Source organism: Pseudorca crassidens, chromosome 21 (genome assembly GCF_039906515.1).
Source record: "Pseudorca crassidens isolate mPseCra1 chromosome 21, mPseCra1.hap1, whole genome shotgun sequence".
Lineage (NCBI taxonomy): Eukaryota > Metazoa > Chordata > Mammalia > Artiodactyla > Delphinidae > Pseudorca > Pseudorca crassidens.
Genome location: NC_090316.1, coordinates 27,004,695 through 27,031,182, shown reverse-complemented (window position 1 = coordinate 27,031,182; position 26,488 = coordinate 27,004,695). Strand labels below are relative to the sequence as shown.

The 26,488-nt window shown below is 49.3% G+C and overlaps 1 protein-coding gene across 2 annotated transcripts in view; it reads right to left on the bottom strand.

The window, feature by feature from the left end:
- DLGAP2 (DLG associated protein 2) overlaps positions 1–26,488 on the bottom strand; it is a 715,150-nt gene that overhangs the window by 308,653 nt on the left and 380,009 nt on the right. For both annotated transcript variants that reach the window (XM_067722012.1, XM_067722010.1), the window contains one exon: positions 11,840–11,872. In XM_067722012.1, the coding sequence (XP_067578113.1) occupies positions 11,840–11,872 (33 nt within the window). The remainder of the gene's footprint in view (positions 1–11,839; positions 11,873–26,488) is intronic.

Below are 26,488 nucleotides of genomic sequence, written 5' to 3'. Positions count from 1 at the left end.
CCAATAATAAGCAGGCCTGTTAAAAGAGTCATATCAGGTCAACGTATACACATAATCCAATCAAACTGTAATGTGGAGTCTGTATCAAAGCTGAGGTCCCCTCCTCAGTGTCGATCCAGTTTACGCCTCTATGGACTGCTCTCAGGTGTATTCCTAAGTCTCCCAAACTAATCATTCCCAGAAAGACCCAAATGGAAATTTCACTTTACTCAGGGTCACTGAGCATTTCTGAGAAAGATCCAACCACATCCTACACCTCTCCCACCCGATGCCCCTCCCAGACCAAACGCCGAGGATGGTGAGGTCTGGAAGGACTGCTGGAAGGTCCACTTATACGTAGATTCTCTGCTTTTCTCTCTAGCCTTTAACAGTGTCAGGAGGACAAATGTGGGGAATTCTTCGGGCGCAGTTCCCTGTTGAATCTGTTGGTGCCTCAACAGTGAGTGACCCCAACTGAGTCAACAGCATCTACTGCCCTTCTGTTCTGTGCCAGGTGTTACCCCAGGCTGATACAGGTGCTAACACAGGCACCACCAGGGCAGCGATGCGTCCATCTGATGGGGTCTCTCTTCTGTGGAGGAAGGGAAGTGGTTCCAGCAGATGGAGGTGAAGGGTTTCTATAGCTACTTCTTAGAAAAGCCCTAAAATGTAAAATAAATAAATAAATAAAAAGATTCCCTCTCTGCAACTTCCATTCTCTGCTTACCCTGAACTACCTCTTCACCTTACGAGCCACATTTTACTATAAGTGGGAACAACTTTCTATGAAACAACGGATTCATCATCATCATCATCGTTACAACTACTGGTTTATTTGTAGCTAGTTATTACAACTGTCACTTTCTCAGGTTTTCTTTAGATGCACAACTATCTCCTCATCCTGTATTTCCCCAACACCTAGAATCACACCTGACAAATATACATTGAATAAAAACACAGAATAATCGACAACTGAGCAAAGAAGTAAACAGCAAAACAAAACACACACGTCACTGAGTCCCTACTAGGTGCCAGGCACAATGCTAACCACTATAATCTTCAAAGTGCCTTGTAATGTGGATACCATGTTACCCATTTTGCAGATGAAGATTTCAGCCTCAGTGAAGTTGCACAATTTGTTCAAGGTCTACTTAAAGGGAGAAAGCTGGATTTGTTCCAAAACCTGTTTAGTTCTAATCTTGTATTCCTCATTTATATTCTTTTTTCCCCCTTTCCACACATTTTTATTCTGTACATTTATCATTAGTTTGTTTAATTAACTATTAATTAGTCTGGTAATAGTTAATCTGCCAAAATTGCCACCAATTTCATGAAGAGGTGGAGGAATCATGAACTTGAATAGCAGGAAGTGGGTCAGCCCTCAGCGCAGTTCTGAACAATTAGTTCCCATCTGCCTTCCCCACCACACGTCTAATAGCAAGACACAGAGTTTCACTAAACCAAAGGCCAATGATGCACAATGTCATGGAAACCGTTGATGCCCGTGCAGAGCATCTAGAAAATAAAACGGAGACACTTGAAGCCAAGACTTTAGTCTGTAGACGTGCATGTGTGTGTAGACACACAACTTAGGAAATCTTAGGCCGAGAACATCAGGTCCACAGGGCAGCTTCTCACGAAAGCTCACGCTTCCATCAATGGAAAGAAGCTGGGACGCTGCCTCCTGATTCCTGGCCCAACTCTCCTTCCACTGGACACAGAACCTGTATTTCTCCCCAGGAAAGTCGATAACCTTGGATACAAGGCAGGAGTCAAAAAAGGCATGTATTTCAAAAACGATATTTAAGGGCAAAGCCAGTGATTTTTTATTAGTTAATGAAGTTGTGATGATCGATAATCACATCTGTTGAAGGGCTCTCCCTTGCCCATGTTGTATATCCTGCTTTTCTTTCCATTTTTAGTCTCAGAGAAACATATTCCAGCAAGTCTGAACTCTCCTGACTCCACTCACTCTGTATATATAGTTGAGTAGCTCCCGTGTCCCAGAAGGTCTGAACTCTCCTGACTCCACTCACTCCATATATATAGTTGAGTAGCTCCCATGTCCCTAATTCTACTCCTTTTAACACAGCCCCCGCCCCTGCACCTGCATGTCATTTCCCATTTTGCTGAGATGAGGCCCACACAATCTTCAGGAAACAAAACCACCCACGGTGCATGGAGGGCGGAGGCAGAGAAGCTCTGTATTATAGTCAAGAGTGAGCTGAGCTGAAGGGAAAACGGTGTGTCTATGGTGATGTGAGGGGGCATTTCTAGTGGGAAACTATAGGAAAAATAAAGAGAAATGGAAAAAGCCCATCATCTGCGGCAGGTTTGCTGAGTAAGGCCTTTCCTGAGAACTCTTTCCAGCCGGGAAAACATGATCTCTAACGATCCCTTCCCTACACGTCATCTCACAAGAGCCCCTCGAGAATCCCATGAAGACAGAACCACGGCTAGCTCAACATTTTTAGAAAATGAGTCATACATCTAGTTCGCGTTTTTGGTTCCAAGATCACTGATCTGCCCATGACACCACAGCAAGTGCCGTATTTTTAAAACACGGTGTTCCTTGCAAGCATTTTGCCAACTTGTAGGTCCATACCCTGAGTTCCGGGTCATCTGACCACAAGATCGGTTGGGGGAGGACACAGTAATTCTATGTTGGGAAGTTTACCTCCAAGGTTATTCTACAGTGATAGATGCTGTAAAAATCTCAATAATTTGTTATTCATAACATTGGTAATGACATGTAACAATCAGAGAGAAAAGCAAAATTATGAACCCATAATTATGAAAGCAAGAAGGCTTTCTCATCTCTGTCCGTCACTTAAAAGACAAGCAGTATCTTAAACCCAGCCAAACCTGTAAACACAAACCCTGGGGCAAGTATTGGAGAAAGGTCAAACCAAAGGCTTCACATCATCTCCTCTGTGAAACGCTGATGACAGACGCTCTGGCCCCATGATGGATGGTCTTTCCAGAACATTCTCAGAACTCAAAGAACTCTATCCAGGTTGGAACACCCTCCAGGTTTTCTTCCTGGCACCCAGTACAGAGTCTTGGGACTCACTGAATGCTCGTGAAATGCAGGTAGGAAAACGAAGAAAATCCAGGAGAAAGGCAGGAATGAAGTCGCAAACACAGTCAGCAGAGAAGGGCAGACAGAGGAGTGAGAGCACGGGCAGTTGCCCAGAAGCCCTTGATTACATCCAAATCAGGAGCCCTGCTGCTCAACCAGGCCTTTTCCTTGCCTCTGTCTACCTCCAAGACTTGTCTCACTGATTGTCAGGGCCTTGCTGCTGCCCTGTGGACCCACGGGAGAAAGTGGGTTTACAGGGCTGGTGGCACTGGGACGGCCACTGTGCCATGAAGCCAACTCTGCCCGAAGGTCCAAGGCACAGAAACGCTTCTTTGTCTCTGAAAGTGTCTTGGAACTCGTCACGTCAGAATGAGACTCCCAAAAGGATTCTCACAACGTTTGCCAGTGTACAGCATAAAACTCAGGGTTAGAAAATTACAGGAAAAGAGGTAGTAAGAGGAGTTCATTTAACCTCTGCACGGACATTTCATTCTCAGGAAACAGAAGCACTCCACTTCTTCGTGTTCCCAGAGCTTAAGAAGATGGAAAGAACTCTCTCGAGGATACTGGTTCAGCTCAACCAAAAGGCAGCCTAAATGCTGGGTATTTTACGCGCGGACCCTGAGGTGACATGCGTGATATTCAAAATTTAAAACAAAGCTCTTGCTTTCAAGGTGGCGACATTCTAACATGGGAAACAAATGTCAGAGCCTGTCTTCATGTTAACTTTCTCTCTTTATCCATTTTTTCCAATATTATAAAGGCGTTTATTGTGAATTACTAGAAATAGTAATTTGGCGCTTCTCAACATTCCACTGCATATATTCTGTGTGTGCCTTCACCTCCCAAATAGGCTTCAGAATGCAACAAATAGGGGCTTCCCCGGTGGCGCAGTGGTTGGGAGTCCGCCTGCCGATGCAGGGGACACGGGTTCGTGCCCCGGTCCGGGAAGATCCCACATGCCGCGGAGCGGCTGGGCCCGTGAGCCATGGCCGCTGAGCCTGCGCGTCCGGAGCCTGTGCTCCGCAACGGGAGGGGTCATAATGGTGAGAGGCCCGCGTACCGCAAAAAAAAGAAAAAGAATGCAACAAATAGGCACAAGTTTAGTGGCAAGAAAACAGACAGCACTTTACCTACGTGTTGGAAACCTGAAACTTGATATTTAAACGATCTGGTGACCAGAAACATAGAATATTTATTTATTTATTGAGCAAATTAATGAGGTAAAATTGTTTCAGTGCCAGCTGAATGCCTGAATCTCAGATATTGGATAATCTAAAAAAATTAGAAATTTGCAAATTAGTGTTCTTTGTGCATTTTATGTCATTCGGCATAAACGCATAATTGTGACAGAGTCTCAGACACCAGATGGTATGTGCAATTCATCCCCACTTTCACTCTGTTTTATCATATTTAATAGCTGTAGCTTCACCTCTGAGCGAAGCTTACGTAACTGCCTTTGTTGGCAATAAGACCAGATATACTAACGATTAGCTTTATGCATTTGGTTCAGAAATACGCAACTGGGCACTTTGGGATGTAAAGATGAAGTGACACAGCTCCTGTGCTCAGAGCGCCTACAAATCAGCACTCAGCTCCAAGTCTGGCATACATTGTGCTCCCACAGGTATCCCTGGAGAAAAAAGAATGGGAGGAAGGCTAACAGGAAGCACAACAGGCATGGAAGATCCCAGAGGGTGAGTGCCCATGGGTGATGGAGAGGACCCAGAACCCTGCATCAGGGAGATGGAGCTCGAGCTGGTCCTTGAAGGCTTTTCTAGACTTTTCTATGCTTAATACAAATATACTGCAAGTCTCCTCTCCCCCTGTACATGCAAAACTAACCTCTGCTGAGATAACAAATGCCAACCACTCCTTGTGTGTCCCTTGATCCCCCCCCTGCTCATCACTCTCACACACACACACACACACACACACACACACACACACACACGGTCCCCACCAGCCCTCCTCCAACCTCTGTCCATCACAAATCCTTCAGTGTCCAAGTGCACTCTTGGAGCCCTCTGTTAGGATGTGGCAACCAGAATCCAGAGGGTGCATGAGTTACTTGTGGCTACATGAGGTGAAAAGGGCAAGATGGGGCAAGTTTACGGCAGATTTTGAATGTGGAGTTCATCCTATAGATGACAGGGAACCTTGACACCATTTGAGGAAGGAAATGATACCGTCTGACCTATAATTCAGGAATAGATATTTATCTGCCTCAGGCTATAAGGCTGGAAGGTGGGCTCGCTGAGCTTTGGGGGCCCCGGGAAGGGAAGGCAGAGATGCTCCACTGAGAGAATGTGGTCCAGAGGAATCTCTTTTCATCCTGAAGCCAAGTGGGTTCTGGATTTCTGCAAATATTTCCAATAAAAGCTCAGATTGTTTGGGCAAGCACTTGCTGTGGCCACAGGGCCACAGTATAAAAGGACTGAGGTGGAGCAGAGAACTAAACCTTGACCTTGGCAAGAACTCCCTTCAGCTGTCAGTAGACACGGTTCCCAGCAGGGATGCTGGGGGGAAAGGAAACACCTAGGAGCTCATCTCTCTCCCTGGGGAACCAGCTTCCTCCTGCAAGATTCTGGGTACATAATGAGATTAGGGAGTCTCCCATCAGAATTTTGAATTTGTCAGTTTCTCACTGTAATCCTGTTTTTCTTTTCTGTCTTTTTTTTTTTTGCATATTTTCAGTCTATTCTAAAGTAATGATTGTTTTAGCTTCTTAGAGCAGTATCCTTTTATCATTAAATAATGATTTTATTTATCTGAAAAAATACTTGAGTCACTTCTCTCGTATTTTGTGTTATCTGAGCCTTTTCCCCTCTCTCTCTCCCCCTTTCCTCTTCTAATGAGATTTCTGTTGCACATGTGGCATCTTCCTTACTCCCTTCATTTTTCTCAGTAATCTATAGACGTGACTCTAACGCCAATGCCATCTAGCATCAATTTTGATGACAGTAAGCCTCTGCTGTCACTGTAGCCTGTATATTCCCTTTGGCTATATTTAAGATCATTTGTTTGTCTCTCATATTCTTTTTTTTTAATTTGTTTATCTTAACGTATTTATTTTTTTGGCTGCATTGGGTCCTCGTGGCTGTGTGTGGGCTTTCTCTAGTTGCGGCGATCAGGGGCTGCTCTTCATTGTGGTGAGAGCGCTTCTCATTGTGGTGGCTTCTCTTGTTGCGGAGCATGGGCTCTAGGCACGCGGTCTTCAGTAGTTGCAGCTCGCAGGCTCAGTAGTTGTGGCTTGCGGGCTCTAGAGCGCAGGCTCAGTAGTTGTGGTGCACGGGCTTAGTTGCCCCGCGGCATGTCGGCATGTGGGATCTTCCTGGACCAGGGCTTGAACCCGTGTCCCCTGCATTGGCAGGCGGATCCCCAACCACTGAGCCACCAGGGAAGCCCTGTTTCTCATACTCTGAAGTTTCACTTTGTAAGATATGAATGTGCTTTATTTATTGGCTTCAGTATTGGTGGTCTGTAGATCAAGAGGCACAGCCCGTTGCTTCAGTTCTGGAAAAATCTCAGCCTTTCCTCCTTTGAGCAATGTCTCCTTTCTCTCCATAGTATCTTTTATATGCTTATGCAAAACTCTAGATAATATCCTCATATCGTTTTTCTAGCTTGCTCATTCTCTTTTCAGCTCTGTCAAATCCACTTATAACATACGGACACAGTAGCGAATTTAAATGACATTTCTTGTTTCTAGGTACACGGTTTTTTAATCCGTCTTTGTTTTCATACCAGAGAGTTATTTTATTATGATTTCTTTTCCTTTTAAAAATCTCTTTAGTAATTTTAAGCCTACCCAACATCTCTGCAAGTCTGTTGATTCTCATCCTTCTATCACGTTTTCTCACCCCCAAAGTTTCTTTACAGGGGTTATGTTTTATTGTATGTTTATCTAAAGTGGGGGTTATTTTTTAAGTGGAGGAGTAGCCCCTGGAGCCCTGTGTTGTCAAAGATCCCGTAGATAATTTGAGATTTCGATTCTGCCGCAGCCGTCAGGTTTGGACAGAATCCCAAATGCTTCTGCTTCTGGAACAGCGTTCACATTAATTTCACCACATGGTCCTTCAGACACAGGTGGTAGAAATTCAGATTTCATGTCCGTGCCTGGAGTGCGTGTACCCTGTCGGTAACCATATTCTACCCATGACCCTGGTAATGTGATAAGCTTCCTTTATACTTTCATGGGTCAGTGTTTTCCAGTTCTTCTCTCACACATGGGGAAACTCCCTGAGATTCTGGGTTTCATTCCCAGGGCTCAGTTCCAGCTTCTCCGCCAGCCCCACCCCACAGGTGCAGCCAGTGTCTCTCATCTGCCTGAGCGTCAGCGCTCTGCCCACCCCCGTGCCTTTCTGGGTTCACTTCTCAGGGGCCAATGTCCCTTGACTCACGCCTACCCTCGGGCTTAAAATCCTTTCCTAATTCTTGGCACCTAAGCGATTCCCTCTCTTTCTTTCATTCAAGTTCAACTATGTGCTGAAAGCAAATGTTGATAAAAATCATGCAGCGATTTTATGTGTGTAGTAGGGACGGGACAGTCTTCCATGCTTTCTGATGTCCCCCATCGTAAACTTTTATGAGGAACAGTATTCTCTGTCTTACCCTAGGCAATATCTTCTGATTTCCGCTATAACACAAACCATTTTAAGGTCCTAGAAGACAGATTGGCTGGAGCAGAGTTCTGTTTTCTCTCAAAAATTAGTTGAATTCTTCAGTTCCTAAGCAACACTAATTTTTTTTCTAGAGTGCCTGGCACACGTGGAGAACTTAATAAGTGGTGGTTATCTTCCACTAACCATCCAAGAAGAGCAATCAGAAAAGATGGTGTTTATCCAAAGCATACAATTAAAAAGGTATGATCTTAAAACAAGAGAGGCACGAGTTGTATTTGAGAATTAACGCCCCCCCGTTTCCATGGACGGGGGTGAGAGCTGGGAGGAGGGATGGAAATGCTTCTCTCTAAACCCTTTGATGCCCAGTTTTCTAAAAGCCACCTTATTATTTTCCCTAATTGTTGAGGGGCCTTAAAATCTCAGGATGACACATTCTCAATTAAGGTACAAAAGTAGTGTGGAAATTTCCACTGTTCAGAGTCACTTGCAGGGAAAATCTTGATTATTTGTATTTAAAAAAAAATCAAGAACATAACACTATAAATACCGGGGGAAACTCTCCTTTTCTCAACTGATGGGTTATGAAGAAAGAAGAGGTATTTGGGAATCATTCTATCTGTAGTAAAATACAAGAGTCTGTATGTCTGTCCAAAATTCTAGGAGCAGTATGCAATTTAAAAACAACATGATCAAAGTAAAAAAAAATTCAGATTTAGAAAGAAAATTCCTCACTTTAAACTTTTTGAGATTTTCTTTTCTTAACCTTACATTTGTTTTTGGACTGGTATTTCTACAAATAAGATTTTCCCAATGATCCAATGTATATTTATGCCACCACAAATGGTCCACTGCTTTGAAGTTATAATCTTAAGGTCTCTATCACTGAAAAATCTTTCATTCTAAAATCCATCCTAACATTTTTGTAGCACATTCCTTCATGCCAAATTTATATCATAATAGCCTATTGTATTTCTTAGTTTTAATTGGGTTAAATAACATAAATGTAAGACATTGTTATTACATTATAGTAGATTTCAAATAAGTTCTCCTCAATCCCCCCAGGCATCAGGATCTGTCTTCCCACATCAGAAAATCTAGTAGGTAGGACGGCAGGTCCAACCACAAAAGTGTAAACATATAGACAAATGCATGAACGGACATCTGTGGTCCCACCAAATGTCCATAACTTTCCTTGTGGTCTTGTTAAAAAGCAAGGGGTATCACGTATCTGTCAGTAAAGTTTGGAAAGGATCATGTAGCCTTAAATTATCTTCCTATATTAAAGTAATGGATTATATCATACAAAACCTTCAGATATACTTTCAATGTCAAGAAGATCTGAGGTGACCTTCTTGCTAAATAACATCCAGTTACTTCCAAGGTCTAAACGATAATAGGAACCACTAGGGAAATGATACAAATGGAGACAGTCTTACTGTTAAATTATTATAGAAAATTATTTTAACAAATGAGATGGCTCTGAGTAAATTTTAAGCTTTTTTTGGTTTTGTTTTGGAATGGTCTCCATCCCAGGGAATTATTGTGGTCACTGTCCCCTTGCAAATGCCTAGATGAATCTCAGTCACTAAATGACCCCCCCCCACTTTCACGCACCCTCTCTTGCAAGCATTCAGAGTTGAGTGGTCTGTATACTCTGAGTAGAAAGAAAGATACCAGTAAATAACAATAAATCCCATTAAACATTAAACATTCTCATCTCATAAAAACATAGCCATCCAAATTTCAGAAACCTTGAGACGACATACAAAGTGTAAGCAATACTGAAATTGTGATCTACATTTCATACACAATTAAACTTTTATGTTCTCTGGAAAACAGGCCACAGCAGTGCAGGGATCCACAGTCTCAGAATTCTGAGGTCTCCAGCCTCCCATAAACTGGGTTCCTAGTCTCACTAGCTTCACAGATATTATCATCGGAGACAATGCTAATTATTCAATCTGGATCCAAAGAACCAGCTCTCTCCCAGAGAACCAATCATTAAAATGCAAATAGGTGTTTCCCACTTCACTGGTTTAGCAGTGAAACGCTGTTCACAGCCTTCTGACAAGAAAGAGGAGCTCAATCAGTTGACGCCTTAACCTTCTGGGTGTGAAGAGCCCGGGGCGCCCGGATCTAAGCTGTACATCCTGTTGCCAGCCTCCAGCTCTGATCCCCCCTGTGCACGGGGCTTACGAGTAAACTGATTGAAGCTGCCGGAGAAATTACTGAACAAAAAAGCTGATTTTAGATTCCGCTCACTGCACCCAGCCAGCCCTCACTTAGACTAATTACTTAAATGATTTAAAAATGTATGAATATTCATATGATCGTGCTTTTCAGAAAATAAAGCACAGCTGAGGCCGTGCCAGCCAGTCTTTCCTGCTCTCTGATTTGGAGCCGCCCACTTGCATGTCTGAAACCCTGAAATGGCTGCAGAGAATCAGACTGCGCGGGGCGGGGGTGGAGGGGGGCCGCAGGGGGTCCAGCCACCACCCCACAGCTACCCAGCCCAGCGCAGCCCGAGACCAGCCCCCTTCCCGACCTTCGGGGCTCCGGCTGGACGGCTGGGGTCATTCTCACATGGAGTCAAGCTAGACTGTGACCAAACGTTCACAAGTCCTTCTGCCCCAGAACAAGAACAAACGTGTCCCCCGCTTCCCCAGACAGTTCCCCCTCTGCTGGGCTGACGGCCTTCGGGACGTGGACCTTAGACCAGAGCAGATGGAAGCAGCCCCGAGCTTGTCTGAGTCGGGCCGGCCCTGGTGTGAGCACAGGGCTGGGGCCTCAGCCTGGACCTGGGTCCCGCCTGGCCGGGCTGCAGGCCCGGCGGGGGCTCGTCCACTCCGGAGCCAGCCCGCCGCCCTGGGCGTCCACGGACACGAACCGATGCCCCCGAGCCTGGACGCCCGGGGACGCACGTGCCTACCTCCGCCCCTTGCCCCTCGCGCGCGCCGGGCTCCGCCGACCCGGGGACCGCGCTCTGCCCTCCCGCCCGCCGCCGAGCACATGCCCGCAGAACACGGCCGGCCGCTCGCGGAAACACTGAGACAGACATGCAGCACGGTTTGCAGCCGCCAACACATACAAGAATTTCATGTTTCACGACTTTTGTAGGGTACGTAGCACGCTGACCACGTTCCACGAAAGGTGTGGGGAAGAGCAAGGAGATTAGATGGGAGGCCAGGGCGGGGGCGCAAACCTGCAACAACGAGACAGCGCACAGGACACGGTGGAGAACTCCATCAGTCCCCCCGCGACACCCACAGCTCCCCGCAAAACCCCGAGACACCCCACGACACCCACAGTCCCCACGACCCCCGGCATCTCCGCGGTTCCCACATCACCAGGCAGCGCAGCGCAGCTGAAACCCGCTCTCGACCTTCATTCTGGAGCAGCCGCCCCGAGGACCACGCGTCTTTCGACCCTGGAAACACCAGGGGCCCAAAGTTCATGTTTCCATGACAGTGAAGCTTAAGACTTTAAAATGTGAGCAATCATTGCCACAGCTATCGTTATATAGTCCTTAAACAACACGGGAAGAACTCCAAACTTAGTCCTAGCATCTCTGTTAACCCCAAACTGAGGAAATACAGTGTTTGATGGAATTTCCAAGTTAACACTAGGTTCACTTTGTTTTTCGACTTGCGGGCAGACGCCTTCCTGGTGGCGTGATCGCGTGCATGTACGGAAGCCCCGGGGTTGAGGGGGGCACTCCACACCTGCTGCCGGGGGCTGGCTGCTCTGACCCCACCCCCTCGGCTTCCGCCCCGGACAACAAGGAGGAAGGAAGAGTTTCCAGAGGTCTCATCGCACGTGAGGCCCGTCAGCACCACCGGCTAATTTCTTTAAAGCCAATTCATATGTATTTGTAATACTGGCATTTATTACACGGAGAAAACGAACTGAAATTTCTAAAGCCAAACCGAAAGGGTTGCAATTTGGGTGTGCTGCCAATTTTCCTTTAGAGATGAGCACCTCCTGCCCAAAGCTCATCCCGCGCTCGGTTCTGATTCTTTTACTCACTTGTTCCATCAAACACCACACAGAGCGTGCTTTGGATTTGTAACCCGCCTCTGACAGGCTCCGCAGCGTCTGTCACAGCACAGGCCATGCCCACCTGAGGCAGGTGTGACGAGGGCCAGGCACTCACCTTCCGGCTCCCCGCAGAGGGTGCACTGGGACTCTGCAAACAGAACAGACAGAGAGGTGGTTACTCCCGGGCTCTGCCACTGAGTCAGAGGCTCAGCTGCAGCCTGACCTGCAGACGGTGCGATCCGGCTGCCCCAGCAAGACAGCCGGCTCTGCCTTTGCACCTCAGCAGATTCTATTGTAAAGAAACTGCTTTGCAAATGTTTTACATGATACATTTTTTTTCAAAAATGACAATAACTCTTTGTCATATGCATCTGCACACATTAAATACATGTTGACAGCTGTACGTGACTCAGATTACTTAGCTGAAATAATAACGATGTATTTTACCACTTAATTTTAATATCGGAAACGTTGATTACGACTGTTTGATCTCTCAAGCACAAATAATGATGAGCAAAAGTACAGTATTGTATTTCAGTAAAAACACTAAAACGGACAAATACTGAGTCCTCGCAAAGCAGGCCCATGACTGGATACCAGGCTCTGCAGGAGGGACGCGCCCCGGGACCCACAGGGAACAAGGGGCCGCAGGCTGCACCTTTGCGGGAACCCGGGCACCTGTGAGCATGGTGGACGCAGGGCCGCCAGGCTTTCCCACCAGAAACTGGAAAGAGGCGCTTCCTTTTCCCAGGGAGAGTCCGAAAGCCACAGAGTCGGGAAAGCCAAGACAGCCGTGCACAAGAACTCCTAGCCCTGAGCCCTGCCCTGCCCTCCAGAACCAAGGCCCAGGGTAGCCCTGCAGTGCAAAGGTACCACCCCCCCTTCCCAAGCAGAGGCCCAGGAGGCACCGTGAAGGAGCCCACCCCAGTCTGCTTCACCACGAGCTCCCAAACTCAACTCTGGGTGCGGCACACACACTCCAGCGGCCCTATGTGGGCAAGGCCCCCGACGCTGCCCATGTTTAGGGGTGCCTCTGAGGCCCGATGGGCTCTTGTCACCGTGACGAACTCCTCCTGGGGCCCGGGGAGACAGGTCCGCCTGCAGGGAGAGGTCACCGCTGGGGCCTCGGCCTTCGTGGAGCAGATCCCAGAATGACGATGGGGCGGGGGAGGGGCGGCCACAGGCCAGAGTGTGGCCCTGAGCTCAGAGTGGGCACTTGCGGGACCAGACTTCACACCCAGCCCCACCCTTGGCCTTGACCACCCTCTGCCCTCACTGCCCTGTATGGCAGCAAAACTCAACACCAGGCTGTTTACCCAGGATGAGAATTGTGGGATGATAACCGAATTTGCATCAAAACTGACACCGAAATTCAAGACCTTGTCAGTAGATTTCATCTCCATCACGGGCTATATATGTTATATACGTTCAAAACTACACAGCAAGTTCAAAACACAGTAGTGGCACAATGATGATGATGATGACTCAGTAACTGACACCCTCAAGGAATTCAAATTCTGTGAATCAAAGATCATTCAAAAGCCTTGGGAAAAAGGTATTAGTTGAGCCGGTGGCATATGAACTTCTCTAGAACGCAAGTCTTAAGCAAATGTCATTTCAAATTCAATTATTAATGCATCTAGGCCTTAGCCTTAAAAAAAATCATTTCCAGCAAGATAAGTGAGAATCTGTCATCTGTGTGTTATAAGCCCAGGACACAAAGCAACTGGCCTGTCACTGCACGTCTGACAGCGTTCTTCTCCAAAAGGTCTGTCCTGGCCTTCTGCCATGAACTACGGGAATTAGTAACGAGATGCGGTGAGGGTCCCCGGCTCTTTCCAGCAAACGCATCCTGGAGGCAGTCACCTCTGAGTCGGAGTAAACAGCTCCAGAGCACCCGACACCCCATGAGCTGGAAGGAACGAGCAGATGCTGGGAGCTCCCAGCTGGCGTGAGGGCAGGGGCGCTGGGTCAGGGCCGACCCCTCATCACACAGGTCGTGATCTCCAGACGTTATGATCTCATAATCAGAAACACACACCAGAATAACAACTGACACCCAGACAGTGACCCAGGCAGACGGCGGGCCGCGGACCTCACTGCGATGACACTCTGAATTCCAACACTCCCTCTCCAAGTGCCTCAGGGGCACGGCCCTGGGCCTCCCCCGGGTGCACCCTCTACCTGGTGTCCACAATGCAGAGACAGCAGGCCCACCGCTGCTGGGGATTCACCGGCAACCAGACACACGGAGCAGAAATGCACACAACCCAGCATGAGCACACGCTAAGACCCGCGCTGTCCGAGATATCCCGCCCGAGGTTTGCTGAGAAGTAGCTGTTTGATGTGCACAGATATTTCCCAAGCGGCAGCAAGAGAGGCTTCGGAAGCAGGGAGAGGTCCAGACACAGGGGCGTCTCCTCTCCTAAGGGCGCGCGGGCGGCAGGTCCGAGGATCTGACCAAATCCTGGCGCACGGCCATCGGCATGCACAACTCCAGCGTGAGAAACGCTGACGCTCCCAGAAATAAGAAAGCCCACTGAGTTAACACGTCCCTTAAATTCCCTTTCATCCATAAGGACGTTCTGAGCCCCAGTTGCATCCCCGCCTGTCCTGGGTCCTGTGGTATAGACAGTGGGAGGTACGTTCCTCGTTGAGAAGTTTTGCAGCTAGAGGAAAAGGAGGCCTTTCACAGGCTGGTTGTAGTTAAATGTCACAGTGCTGGAAGGGCCCTGTGGGTAACAAAGCAGCAGCAGAGAGGAGGGGAAACCGCGGGCTGAGCTGCAGGAAGCTTCCCAGGAAGTGCTGGAGGGGGTGGAGTCACAGCATTGGGGGTTTCGCTGGGCGGGGGGGACACAGAGGTATGAGGCCCAGGCCACCGGGCCCGCACGTGGGGAGTCCCAGGGAAGGCTGGTGCATTAGACGGAGCGATACGCTCAGGGTTCATGTGATGGCGAAGCGTGGGCTCAGGGTGAGGGGGGCGTGAGGGCTTTTGGGGGCCATCAGCACCCGTCTGCAATGTTGGGATATTCCCCTCCTTCCTGGAGCTCAGTTTGCAGCAGGAGGAACCGTGGCAGAGATAAACAGGACTCACTGGTCCCAAACCACAAAGCATCTTAACCAGAGGCGGCCATGGGGAGGGGAGGGCAGGGGAGGGGAGGGCGTGGGGGGAGGGGAGGGCGTGGGGGGAGGGGAGGGCAGGGGAGGGCAGGGGAGGGGAGGGCATGGGGGGAGGGGGAGGATGGTCCTGGGACGAAGGAAGGATGGAGGTGTGGCCAGTAACTCAGCGCCAGGCGACGTGGCTGAGGGGACACAGCCTGGAGCCCTGACCCACTTGCTTACGCAACCGAAGACCCTAGGGGTCCCTAGGCAGTGGACGGGGCTTCGCTTCCCTCGCGATTCACTGTAAAAGTAACCATTTCACAGGCTCATGAGGAGGGAGGACCAGCCACTCAGACCAGGGCTGCCCCCACCCCGTCGGGGCCGGTGGCCTGTGAAGGCGCTAAGCCCTCCAGCCTTGGTTTCCACATCTGGTTCTCATCTAAAAGGCGGCTCTCGCTGCCGCTGCCAAGTGTACTGAGCACACGCGGAGCCCCGCGCTGAGCAGGGCTCGGTCAGTGACGGCCCTGGTCCCTGTGCTTCCAGGACGGGAAACCGCTCCTGCCTCGCCGTCCTCGGACACTTCCCCAAGCCCTGCACCAGCCTGAACACACCCCTGGAGCCCCACAGCACGAAAGGCGCGCCCCCCGTGGAGTTGGCAGGATGTGATTCACGTTATCACCTTCTTCCCCGAGAGGCACCCACGAAGAGATAGTCTCCGTGCAGGAGGGAATTAAACGTGATGTATTGTGCACTCATCATCGTTACTGCAGAGTCTCATTTAAATTAAGAGAAGACTACACTAATTTATGCTAACTGACACAAGATGGAGAAATCTGCCTGGTGATTTTGTGTGCCCACAATCTGTACCTGCTCCGGGTGCAGACCTGCTTATCCCTCCACCCGGGAACCTAACGTCGGGAAGCCGGCCTGCCCTCCTGGGCGTGAGGTGGGCACCGTATTCTAATCTTCCAGCGGCTCCAGTGCGAACCCAGAAGGCATTTGACGGCGGAGGCTGCGCTAATTTAGGCACCTGTGTTTAGAGAGGCAGCTCTCAGGCCTGTGAGTGCACAGCTCCCTACCCCCGTTCTCTCTCCTGTCTGAGGATGGGGACGGCCACGGCCGTAGCCCCCACCTACTTCCCCTCGTGACCCACTGGGCTGGGTGACAGCAGCTGCAGGAGACACAGGTGGCCGTGGCAGCCCCCGGGAGCCCCCGGGGGAAACGGCTGACGCACAGAGGCCCAGCAGGCACCACTGCCAAGCTCACTGGCACAGACCTGTGAGCGCGGCCAGGACTCCTGGCAAGGCCAACTTCAAGGTCACTGAGACAGTGACCCCTCTCCTGGGGCTCCTTCGTATCCAGCCACGAAGGAAAAGCATCGGCGCTCGATCTGCAGGAAGCCGGCCAGCCAGGCGCAGGCGTAGGGCACCTGCTGTGAGCTGGGCTGTGGCAGAGGAGGGCCGGGCGTGCCGGGCTGAGAGGGCGCAGCTGTGCCCCTTGTACTCATGTGCTCTCCCTGCGCCCCCTCCACCTCCCCCTGGAGGCCCTGAGTGATGGCAAAAACAGCCCTTCCTCTCTCGAGCCTCCGGGCGGCCGGGGGTGCAGGATGCAGGACGCTCTGTGCCCTCACCACCAGGAAGTGGTCCAGAGCGACAGCCCCTGCAGGCAAAACTCACCCCTCGAAGGGGGGGGTGGAGACACCCGGAACCAGGAGCCACTTTCCAGACAAGCAGAGAGCACGACGGTGCGACCCTCGGGGGAGATCACGTGACCCGGCGCTCACTCACCCGAGCGCTCGATGTGATACTGCGTGGCGGGATGACTCGTGGCAACGCATGACACAGGACAACATGCTGACTATTCGGCAAAACGTGACACACAAAACATGGCTATATGACAACACGACTGTATGACATCACTACATGGCAATATACATAACAACACAACTACAGGCAATACATGATCTGTGACAGCATGACTATCTGACAACACAGGACACGCCACAGCCTGACTGTACGACGCTATCTCAGGTACATCATAATATGACTATAAAACAACGGGACTATTTGAGAATATCACTTGACCTAATGGCTCAAGAAACCTGACTCTTCATCAACAAGGAACACAAATAAATCATAATCTGTCGATTCTATGAAATCTTATGCGCTAAAATGGAAAAAATCTGAAACATTCAAAAATAGAGAGAACCAAGAGTAGAACACTGTGTCTCATTTCCATTTCCGAAAGCACATTCTTTAATGTCATTCAATACCTATGTGTAGAGAGCCGGGTGCCAGGCTTGATGCTGGGGGACATGCATTGATAATATTACACTGTGGCACATGGCGCTGTGTGTTTATAAACGCATAGGAAAGCCCAGAATGGCAAACAGCAGATTTCATCAGGAGGCATTTCTAAGGAAGGAAGTGTGACAGCAGCGGGGCTGGGGCTAGGGCTTAGGTAGGAGACAGAAGGGGATGAAGTGAACTCTCTCAGCGAATGTACATGAATTTGTAATGTGAAAGGCACGCTTTAAAATTCAAACAGGTTAAGTATAAAGGAAAACAATATTTCTGGCACAAAGTCAGTCCGTAAACACTAGCTGTTAATATTACCATCATCTGACTTGTTCCAATTTCAAACACACAGGATACAATTGACTGTCAAAGGGGAAGCAATGGGTTCTCCCCCCAGGGCCGGTCCAGCAGTGAATGAAGTCATCACATAAATCCTTTCCGAAACCTCGAGCATATGGATCGATCACCAAATGTTAGCACTCTACAAAGAATTTTCATTGACTGTTAATGAATAAAGATAAGGGTCGCCTCACAGGGGGAGACACTGAGGAGGAGAACCGATTACGAGACCAAGAGACCAAGGTGTTCTAGAAGCTGCAGCCCCGAGGCAGCAAGAGTGACCAGGCTGTGACAGGAGAAGCAGGACTTGTCTAGAGGGTGGGACCCTTTCGGGAAAGGAATTAGCATACGTGTCTGGGCAAGAAATCAGGCAAGTTTGTTTCTGATCATTTTCAAAATATTTTGTCAAGAGGAAGATTGCTATGTGCAATCTTCAGTGGTCACGTCAGAAATGTAAAGGGATCAAAATAGCAGAAAACTGTATTCAGGCTTCTTCAGTACTTGGGAAACACTTGAAGAAAACCCATCAGAAACTGAGTGGGTGGGAAACATGCTGTTGTGAGTGTGCCCACAGTGGACTGACAGGTCGGGGGGAGGACAGTTCATTCAATCAGGTAATTGCAAGGAAGCAAAATGCTAATGGGTTTCTTAAAATTAAATTTTAAAATGTGAAGGCAAACCCAGGAGTCAGTAGCTTTAATAAAGCAAAGAGCCATAGGGGACCAAGTACAAAACCCATAGACAAATAGTTGAGAGGATGTTGTCTTCTCTCGTCTGGAAGCCACCGTCGGCTGTCATGGCACAGTGTAGGACAAAGCGCTCAGCTACCCCAGAGCCACGTCACCTGTGAATGAGTTCACCCCTCAGCTCACCCCCTTTCCAGCAGTCAAACCCCCAAATGTCATATCTGACTTTGGAATGTTTCTGGGGAGCTGATCTACCCTCCCAGTAAGCTTGACTTAAGGAAGTTAAGTGATTTATTAGAACCTCTGAGCAAAAACAGGGTCCCGAGATTATTCAACTCCAACGCCACGCCGCCAGGCACAAGTGAGCCCGGGATGCAAAGTCGGCCAAGAGTAAATGTCTCACGGTGAGAAGCGACAGGTCGCTCTATTTCACACCATAGTTATCTATGAATTCAATGCTTCTCTCGACTCCAACCTTAACTCCCAGGACGACTGTACGTAAATAACCAGCATTACTATTTCTTTCATTCAGTCAGGAAGAGAGATGCCCAAAGAAATGAAGTCATTTGCCTGTGGCTGGTCACAGAGGCAAGTCGCCAGTCAGGACCAGCGATCTATTCCTGGGTGACAGGTGCTCCCGAGATGCGGCCATGACACCAAGAATTCTGGGCTCAGTAGGCTCCGGCCGTTTCCTTTCTCCGCACCGACCACATAGTCAAGGGCGTGAGCGGTCCTTCCCCATCAATTCCAGCATTCTCACAGAAAGGGCGGGAGGAAGCTGTGTTAAACTCAATTTCTCATTTTCCAAGGAGCTGCCCCAGTTCAGTCTCTTCAATATCACAAGCCAGCATAACGACCTCTCTCCTAAAAAACGTGACGTCCCCCAGGCCCTATTCTTGACCCACTGCTTATCTCACTTTTCAAGGCTTCTTTGGGTGCGTTCATTCAATTTCATGGCTTGAACGACGCGTCGTGTATGTGGATGACATGCCCGAAGCGCAGATGCACAGACCCAGAGCCGCTGGTGCTGAACGTCCCCTGGTCCCCGAGGTCCTTCCTTCCTGCAGAGACACTATTCCCCCAGTCTGGACCTCAGGAGCCTCCTGCATTTGCATTCTCCCCGTGTCCCCTTCTCCCCGTGCCCCCTTCTCCCCGTGTCCCCTTCTCCCCGTGTCCCCCCTTCTCCCCGTGCCCCCCTTCTCCCCGTGTCCCCCCTTCTCCCCGTGCCCCCCTTCTCCCCGTGTCCCCCCTTCTCCCCGTGTCCCCTTCTCCCCGTGTCCCCCGCTTCTCCCCGTGTCCCCCTTCTCCGTGTCCCCCGCTTCTCCCCGTGTTCCCCTTCTCCCCGTGTCCCCCTTTTCCCCGTGTCCCCCTTCTCCCCGTGTCCCCCCTTCTCCCCGTGTCCCCCACTTCTCCCCGGGTCCCCCCTTCTCCCCGTGTCCCCCTTTTCCCCGTGCCCCCCTTCTCCCCGTGTCCCCCTTCTCCCCGTGTCCCCCTCTTCTCCCCGTGTCCCCCCCTTCTCCCCGTGTCCCCCCTTCTCCCCGTGTCCCCTTCTCCCCGTGGCCCCCTCTTCTCCCCGTGGCCCCCGCTTCTCCCCGTGGCCCCCCTTTCTCCCCGTGGCCCCCCTTCTCCCCGTGTCCCCCGCTTCTCCCCGTGGCCCCCTTCTCCGTGTCCCCTTCTCACCGTGTCCCCCGCTTCTCCCCGTGTCCCCCCTTCTTCCCGTATCCCCTTCTCCCCGTGTCCCCCTTCTCCCCGTGTCCCCCCTTCTCCCCGTGTCCCCCTCTTCTCCCCGTGTCCCCCTTCTCCCCGTGTCCCCCTTTCTCCCCGTGTCCCCTCCTTCTCCCCGTGTCCCCCCTTCTCCCCGTGTCCCCTCCTTCTCCCCGTGTCCCCCCTTCTCCCCGTGTCCCCTTCTCCCCGTGTCCCCTTCTCCCCGTGTCCCTTCTCCCCGTGTCCCCTTCTCCCCGTGTCCCCCCTTCTCCCCGTGTCCCCTTCTCCCCGTGTCCCCCCTTCTCCCCGTGTCCCCTCCTTCTCCCCGTGTCCCCCCTCTTCTCCCCGTGTCCCCTCCTTCTCCCCGTGTCCCCCCTTCTCCCCGTGTCCCCTTCTCCCCGTGTCCCCCCTTCTCCCCGTGTCCCCTTCTCCCCGTGTCCCCCCTTCTCCCCGTGTCCCCTTCTCCCCGTGTCCCCCTCTTCTCCCCGTGTCCCCCCTTCTCCCCGTGTCCCCTTCTCCCCGTGTCCCCACTTCTCCCCGTGTCCCCCACTTCTCCCCGTGTCCCCTTCTCCCCGTGTCCCCCTCTTCTCCCCGTGTCCCCCTTCTCCCCGTGTCCCCCCTTCTCCCCGTGTCCCCCGCTTCTCCCCGTGTCCCCCCTTCTCCCCGTGTCCCCCTCCCCCCCAGCCGCTGCGTGTTCACAGCTCCCTTGTCCTGTGCGCCCAGCACCCCTCCCCTTGCTTTAGGGTTCTGGCTCTTGCCCAGGATGGCGTGGCCTCCGACGTGCCTTCCCTGGAGGTCTTCCAATACATAGGTCCCTGCGACATACCGGATGCTCGTCCCCCCGCCCCAAACGCACATGCTGAAGTCCCAATCCCCAAGGTTACTTCACTCGGCATCATGTCCTCCAGGCTCATCCGTGTTGCAGCTATGTTAGCACTTCCTTCCTTTTAAGGCCAAATCATATTCTCTTGTATGTACACACTGCATCCCTGGACACCTAGGTCGCTTCCACCTTTGGCTGCTGTGAGCTACGCTGCTGCGAACACGGGTGTGCCAGGATCTGTCTGAGTTCCTGCCCTCCCTTCTTTTGGGTGCATACTCAAGGGTGAGATTGCCAGGTCACAGGGACTGAATGTTTGTGTCCCCTCCAAATTCTTATGTTGAAATCTTAACCCACAGTGCTAGAAGGTGGGGCCTTTGGGAGGTGATTAGGTCATGCTGGGATCAATGCCGCTATAACAGAAACTAAGGGGGCTCGCTTCCTGCTTTTTGCCCCGTGAGGATAATTAGAAGGTGGCGTCTGCGGCCTGGAGACGACCATGCTGGTACCCTGGTCTCAGACTTTACGTTTCTGCTGTTCCTAAGCCACCTGGCCTCTGGCACTCTGTTACAGGACCTGATCTGACGAAGACAGCCCTCCACACTGCCACCAAAGTGAGCCACCAGAAAGTGAGCCACACGATTCTGGCACAGGGACTGTCACACGCTAGTGACTTCCCCTGCTGATGCCACCCTAACCCGCCCAGTGGCTCAGGCCTCAAGTCTGAGTCAGCGAAATCATACCAATTCAATCTTCAACATGTGAAGACACATGGACTGGGTTTTTGGTTTGGTTTTATTGTGTATAGACTTTATTTTTTATTTTATTTATTTATTTATTTTGCAGTACGCGGGCCTCTCACTGCTGTGGCCTCTCCCGTTGTGGAGCACGGGCTCTGGACACGCAGGCTCAGCGGCCATGGCTCACGGGCCCAGCCGCTCCGTGGCATGTGGGATCTTCCCGGACCGGGGCACGAACCCGCATCCCCTGCATCGGCAGGCAGACTCTCAACCACTGCGCCACCAGGGAAGCCCTAGACTTTATTTTTTAGAGCAGTTTTAAGTTCACAGCCAAACTGAGAGGAAGGCACAGAGGTTTCCTGTGTGTCCCCTGCTCCCTGACCCCAGGCACAGCCTCCCCCATTATCAACAGCCCCCCCAGATGGGACATTCGTTACAAGTGGTGAACCTACACTGACACAGCACCATCACCCCGAGTCCATGGTTTACAGCAGGGGTCACTCTCGGTGTGAGACATTCTCTGGGTTTGGACAAATGTATAATGACATGTGTCCATCATTACAGTGTTATACAGAGTAGTTTCACTGCCCTAAACATCTTCCAGATGCACTGGTTTTCACTCCGTTGGGATGGTATATTTGGGGTCTCTGGTAGTCAGTGTCTTAAGCCTTGATGATCTCCTCTTGATTCACACAGTTAAGGCTAAAATATAAGAATAGTTTTCCCACACCTGCTGCATCCTCATCTGTGAGTCCTCTTACAGGGCAACCACAGAAGTTATCACGAGTTCACGCCCTCCACCTGCACTGCCAGGCCTCAAACGAGACCCACGAGACACCAAATCCACTGCAGTCAGAGCCTCCTGGCTGCTTCTAGCTTGCACTCTGGCGTCCGATGTGGCAGCTTTAAAGCATAAATCAGAAGATGCCACTCGCTTTTTAAGCTCCCTTGTGGTTTCCCATCACAGCTAAGAGAAGAAGCAGGAGTCTGAGGGACACCCACAAGGCTCCATGCCCTCAGACCCCACCCCCCCATCTCAGCCCTCATCACAGGCTCTATCCCCTGGACTCACACAGGGGAGGGGACTTGCATCTGCTCTTCTCTCTCCCCAGAACGTTCCTCCTCCAAATCTTCACATGGGGCATCTTCTCTGCTGTGAGAAATCCGCCCTGAACAAACCTCTCACCCGCCTGCCTCTATCCCATGAGCCCATTTCATGTTCAGGCTAAAGTCAGTACTGACTCGTTTGTGCATGTGGTCAGATGTCTGTCATTCACCCTTAACCACCCAATAGGATACAAACACAATAAGAGCCTAGATCTCGTTTACTGTGTTCTCCCTTCTACCAACAGGTTTAAAACAGTTCCTGGCACACGAAGAGACAATGAATATGTGTTCAATAAATGCAGAACACTCAAGCTTCTTACCACCATAAGGAGTTTCACCACCGAAATGCACACAACGCACGTGATTATAAACACCAGGGCCCATCAGCCAGCAGCAAAGGGGCTGCGTTTCGGCACCTCAGCCAGGCAGGACACAAGCACCTGCCAATGTGGCTTATTAGAGCAATGCTTCGGACGCTGGCAGGAGGTGAAGTAAGAGAGCAGGGAAACGTCAGGAAACAGCTGCCGTGAGAAACAGGATGGGTGGAGCAGCGCTCACGTCTGAAAGCCTGGAACCCAACCTTGCCATGCCGATCACGCTGTCACCTCTGCCCCCCGTCATCTTGTCTTGTACCCCCTTCTTGAGGGCCAGCTTCACGTGACACATCCCTGACTGACCACTTCCTACCAGTGCCCTCAGGCTACCAGCTACCTTCTTCCTTCTGGCTCATAAGGTTCTTTACACTTTAGTCAGTGGTTTAGGTGGTCTTCTCCCCTCTAGACTGGGGTGTGCTGAGGCCATGGCTGGGCACTCCCTGCATTTGTGCCCAGGTGTTTCTCAGATTAGAATAGTCTTTGAAAATGGAGATTCCATTCCCCCTTTGAAGAGGAAATTTCCCCAAGACTTACATTGTACTATAATTAATTCTTATTCATTAATCTAACACTATAAGCTGATATTCCTTATGTATTTTATGCCATACCAACTACATTCACATAAATGAGTCATTCACCTAACAGTTCCACAGGGATCTAATTGCGTATATGTACATACATGTATACACACATGCATATATAGATATATAATTACATGTATTAATATAGATACATATATAAGTACATAATATAGAAACACAAACATAAGTACATACAAACATGTACACATATAATTATATAAATGCTTTTACTATCTGCCTTCCATGCTCTGATTGGCACAGATACACAGATGGACACATGCATGCAGACATATGGATGTATGTGCACTGAGGATCCTAGTGATGTAGAATGGCACATTCATAGGTGCTCATAAACATTTATTAATGCCTTTAAAAATCTGTGTTCAGTCATCCTCCGTATCTATTTCTGATAATCTCACACACAGAAAATAAACATTAGCCTCAGGGGACTTGACCTAGTTTATCATTGTCAAACTAAAGGAAATTCACGTGAAATACCAAAGGTACCCAACAGTCTGCAATACCATAATGACACAGGAGACCCAGGACAGGCGCCTCGAACAGGAGCCCCTTATGTAACGAGGAGTCCAAGATCGCCACAGGGTGCCTTTCACTTCCCTGAACCGTAAATATTTCCACTAGAACCTTCTGTATCAAATATGCTTTCCCTGACAGCAGTGTGTCCCTAGTTTGTTCCAAAGTGTCAGCAAAATATCACTTATTGTGAAGCCTCTTCCTTTGTTTGTGGCAAGGTATTCATCTATCACAGTAGGGCTCACAAGCGCTGATGAGCGCGGTGTTATTCAGCACCACGGACAGAGGCTGTTGCTTACTTGTCAAGTCTGGGCTCCTTACTCAGGCTGCTGCACAGAAAGAACTCCACTGCGAAAGTTGGAACAATGGTCACCAGGTGATGGCCGTCACACTTCAATTCCACTTGAATTTGTACCTTCTATGTTTTGACTTATCATAACCTATTTTTCCCCCATTTCTGGCACTTGTCGGCAATGCGTGAAGTTGAAAGGGAGTTTAAATATACCTTAAAAAGTATAAGGTCTTTTACAAATGTTTTTGCATTTAGCTTGAATTTATTTTTCAAAGAGAACAAGTCTTTATGATAGTTTAGACTGTATAAAATCTCTCTCTAAACTGGAGCCAAACACAGCTACACTGGAAGCCTTGTCTCCAATTCTGAGAACCTGAAAGTGACTTAAAATAGGGGCTCCCCAAACTGTACTTAATTCTGCACCCTGATGTAGAAGAGCATACGTGACCCCCAAAATCCAAAGCATCTGCACAGTTCGCCTCAGTGAGGGGGACTGAGGAGGAACATGGGTAAGAAGTTCACCGAGCCTCTGGCAGCTACGGACAAGTAACATTGGTGGAAAGGAACAGAGGAAAGAATGAGGGATGAAAATCTGAAGAGCAGTTAATGTATCCAAAAGCATCATCACTTCAACTTTTAATTTTCACAAATATAACTGCGATGAGTAGGAAAACCATTTCTCTATTTCCAGGTTTTACTGAGAGTTTCTAGAACTCTTCCATTTTTAGGTTAGGTTCTCTCCTTCATTTACCGATTTTATGTGGACCAATTACCTACGTCCTGAACACTGAACTGACCAAATGTTATGAGGTGATTATGAAGTGTTTAGAGGATATATAGGAATCCTAGACATAACACACTTAAAATATTTAGGAGGTCAAGGTGTGTTCATTTGAACTGAAAGGTAGTCATTTGACAATACATAAGGAACAGGAGCAAATTTCAACGTGGAGATTAAAAGTGCTCTGTTTCTGTTAATAGGTCCATTTCCTAAATGACAGAGCCCTCACCTCTTAGCAAGGAATAGACACACCTCTTCCTACATCCCCTGGTTACATGAGAACCACATCAGACCACTCAGTGCTCGGACCAAGCCAGGCTCCTACACCCCTGGGCCTTTGCACATGCTATGGTGGTGAAGTGTGTCCTTCTGCCCTTCTTTGCCTGGCAAATGATTACTCATTCTTCTTCGTTAGTGATTTTTTACAATAACAGTTCTATGCAGATATCATTCACGTACCAAACAATTTTCCCATTTAAAGTGTATAATTCGATGGTTTTTAGCATATTTACAGAGTTGCACAACCATCACCACAATCAATTTTGGAATATTTTCATCCTCTGCCATTTAGCAGTCAACCCCCAGTACCTCATCAACCCAGCCCCTGGCAGCCACTAATCTAATTTCTGTATAGATTTGCCAATTCTGGACATTTCGTGTAAATCAATTCTATAATAATGTGGTTGTAATAGGTGACTGGCTTCACTTAGAAAAATGTTTTCAAGGTTCATCCATGGTGTAGCCTGTGTCAGTACTTCCTTCTGTTTGCTGTTAGATAATATTACATTGTATGGTTATACCACAATTTATTTACCCATTCCACGGTTTTGGGGCACTTGGGTTATTTGTACTTCTCGGCTATTATGAATATTGCCTCTGTAACATTCATGTACTGGTTTCTGAGTGGACATATGTTTCATTTCTCTTGGATATATACCGAGGAATGGAAGTTCTGGTCATATGGTAACTCTACATTTAACACTGAGGAAATACCAAACTGTTTTCCGCAGTGGCTGCACCATTTTACATTCCCAACAGTAGTACATGAGGGCTTCAATTTCTCCACAATCTCACCAATACTTGCTATTGTCTGTGTCTTTGATTAGAGTCATCCTAATGGGTGTGAAATGGTATCCCATGGTGGTTGCGATTTGCATTTCACTGATGGCTAATGATGGTGAGCATCGTTTCATGTGCTTATTGGTTACGTGCATGTCTCCTTTGGAGAAATATCTATTCAAGTCCTTTGCTCGTTCTTTTATAGGCTTGTCTTTTTATTATTGAGTTGTAGGAGTTTTTTGTAATTTCTACACATAAGCCTTTATTATACATATGATTTGCAAAATATTTCCCCATGTTATGGGCTTTCTTTTCCCTTTCTTGATGGTGACCCCTCAAACACAAACT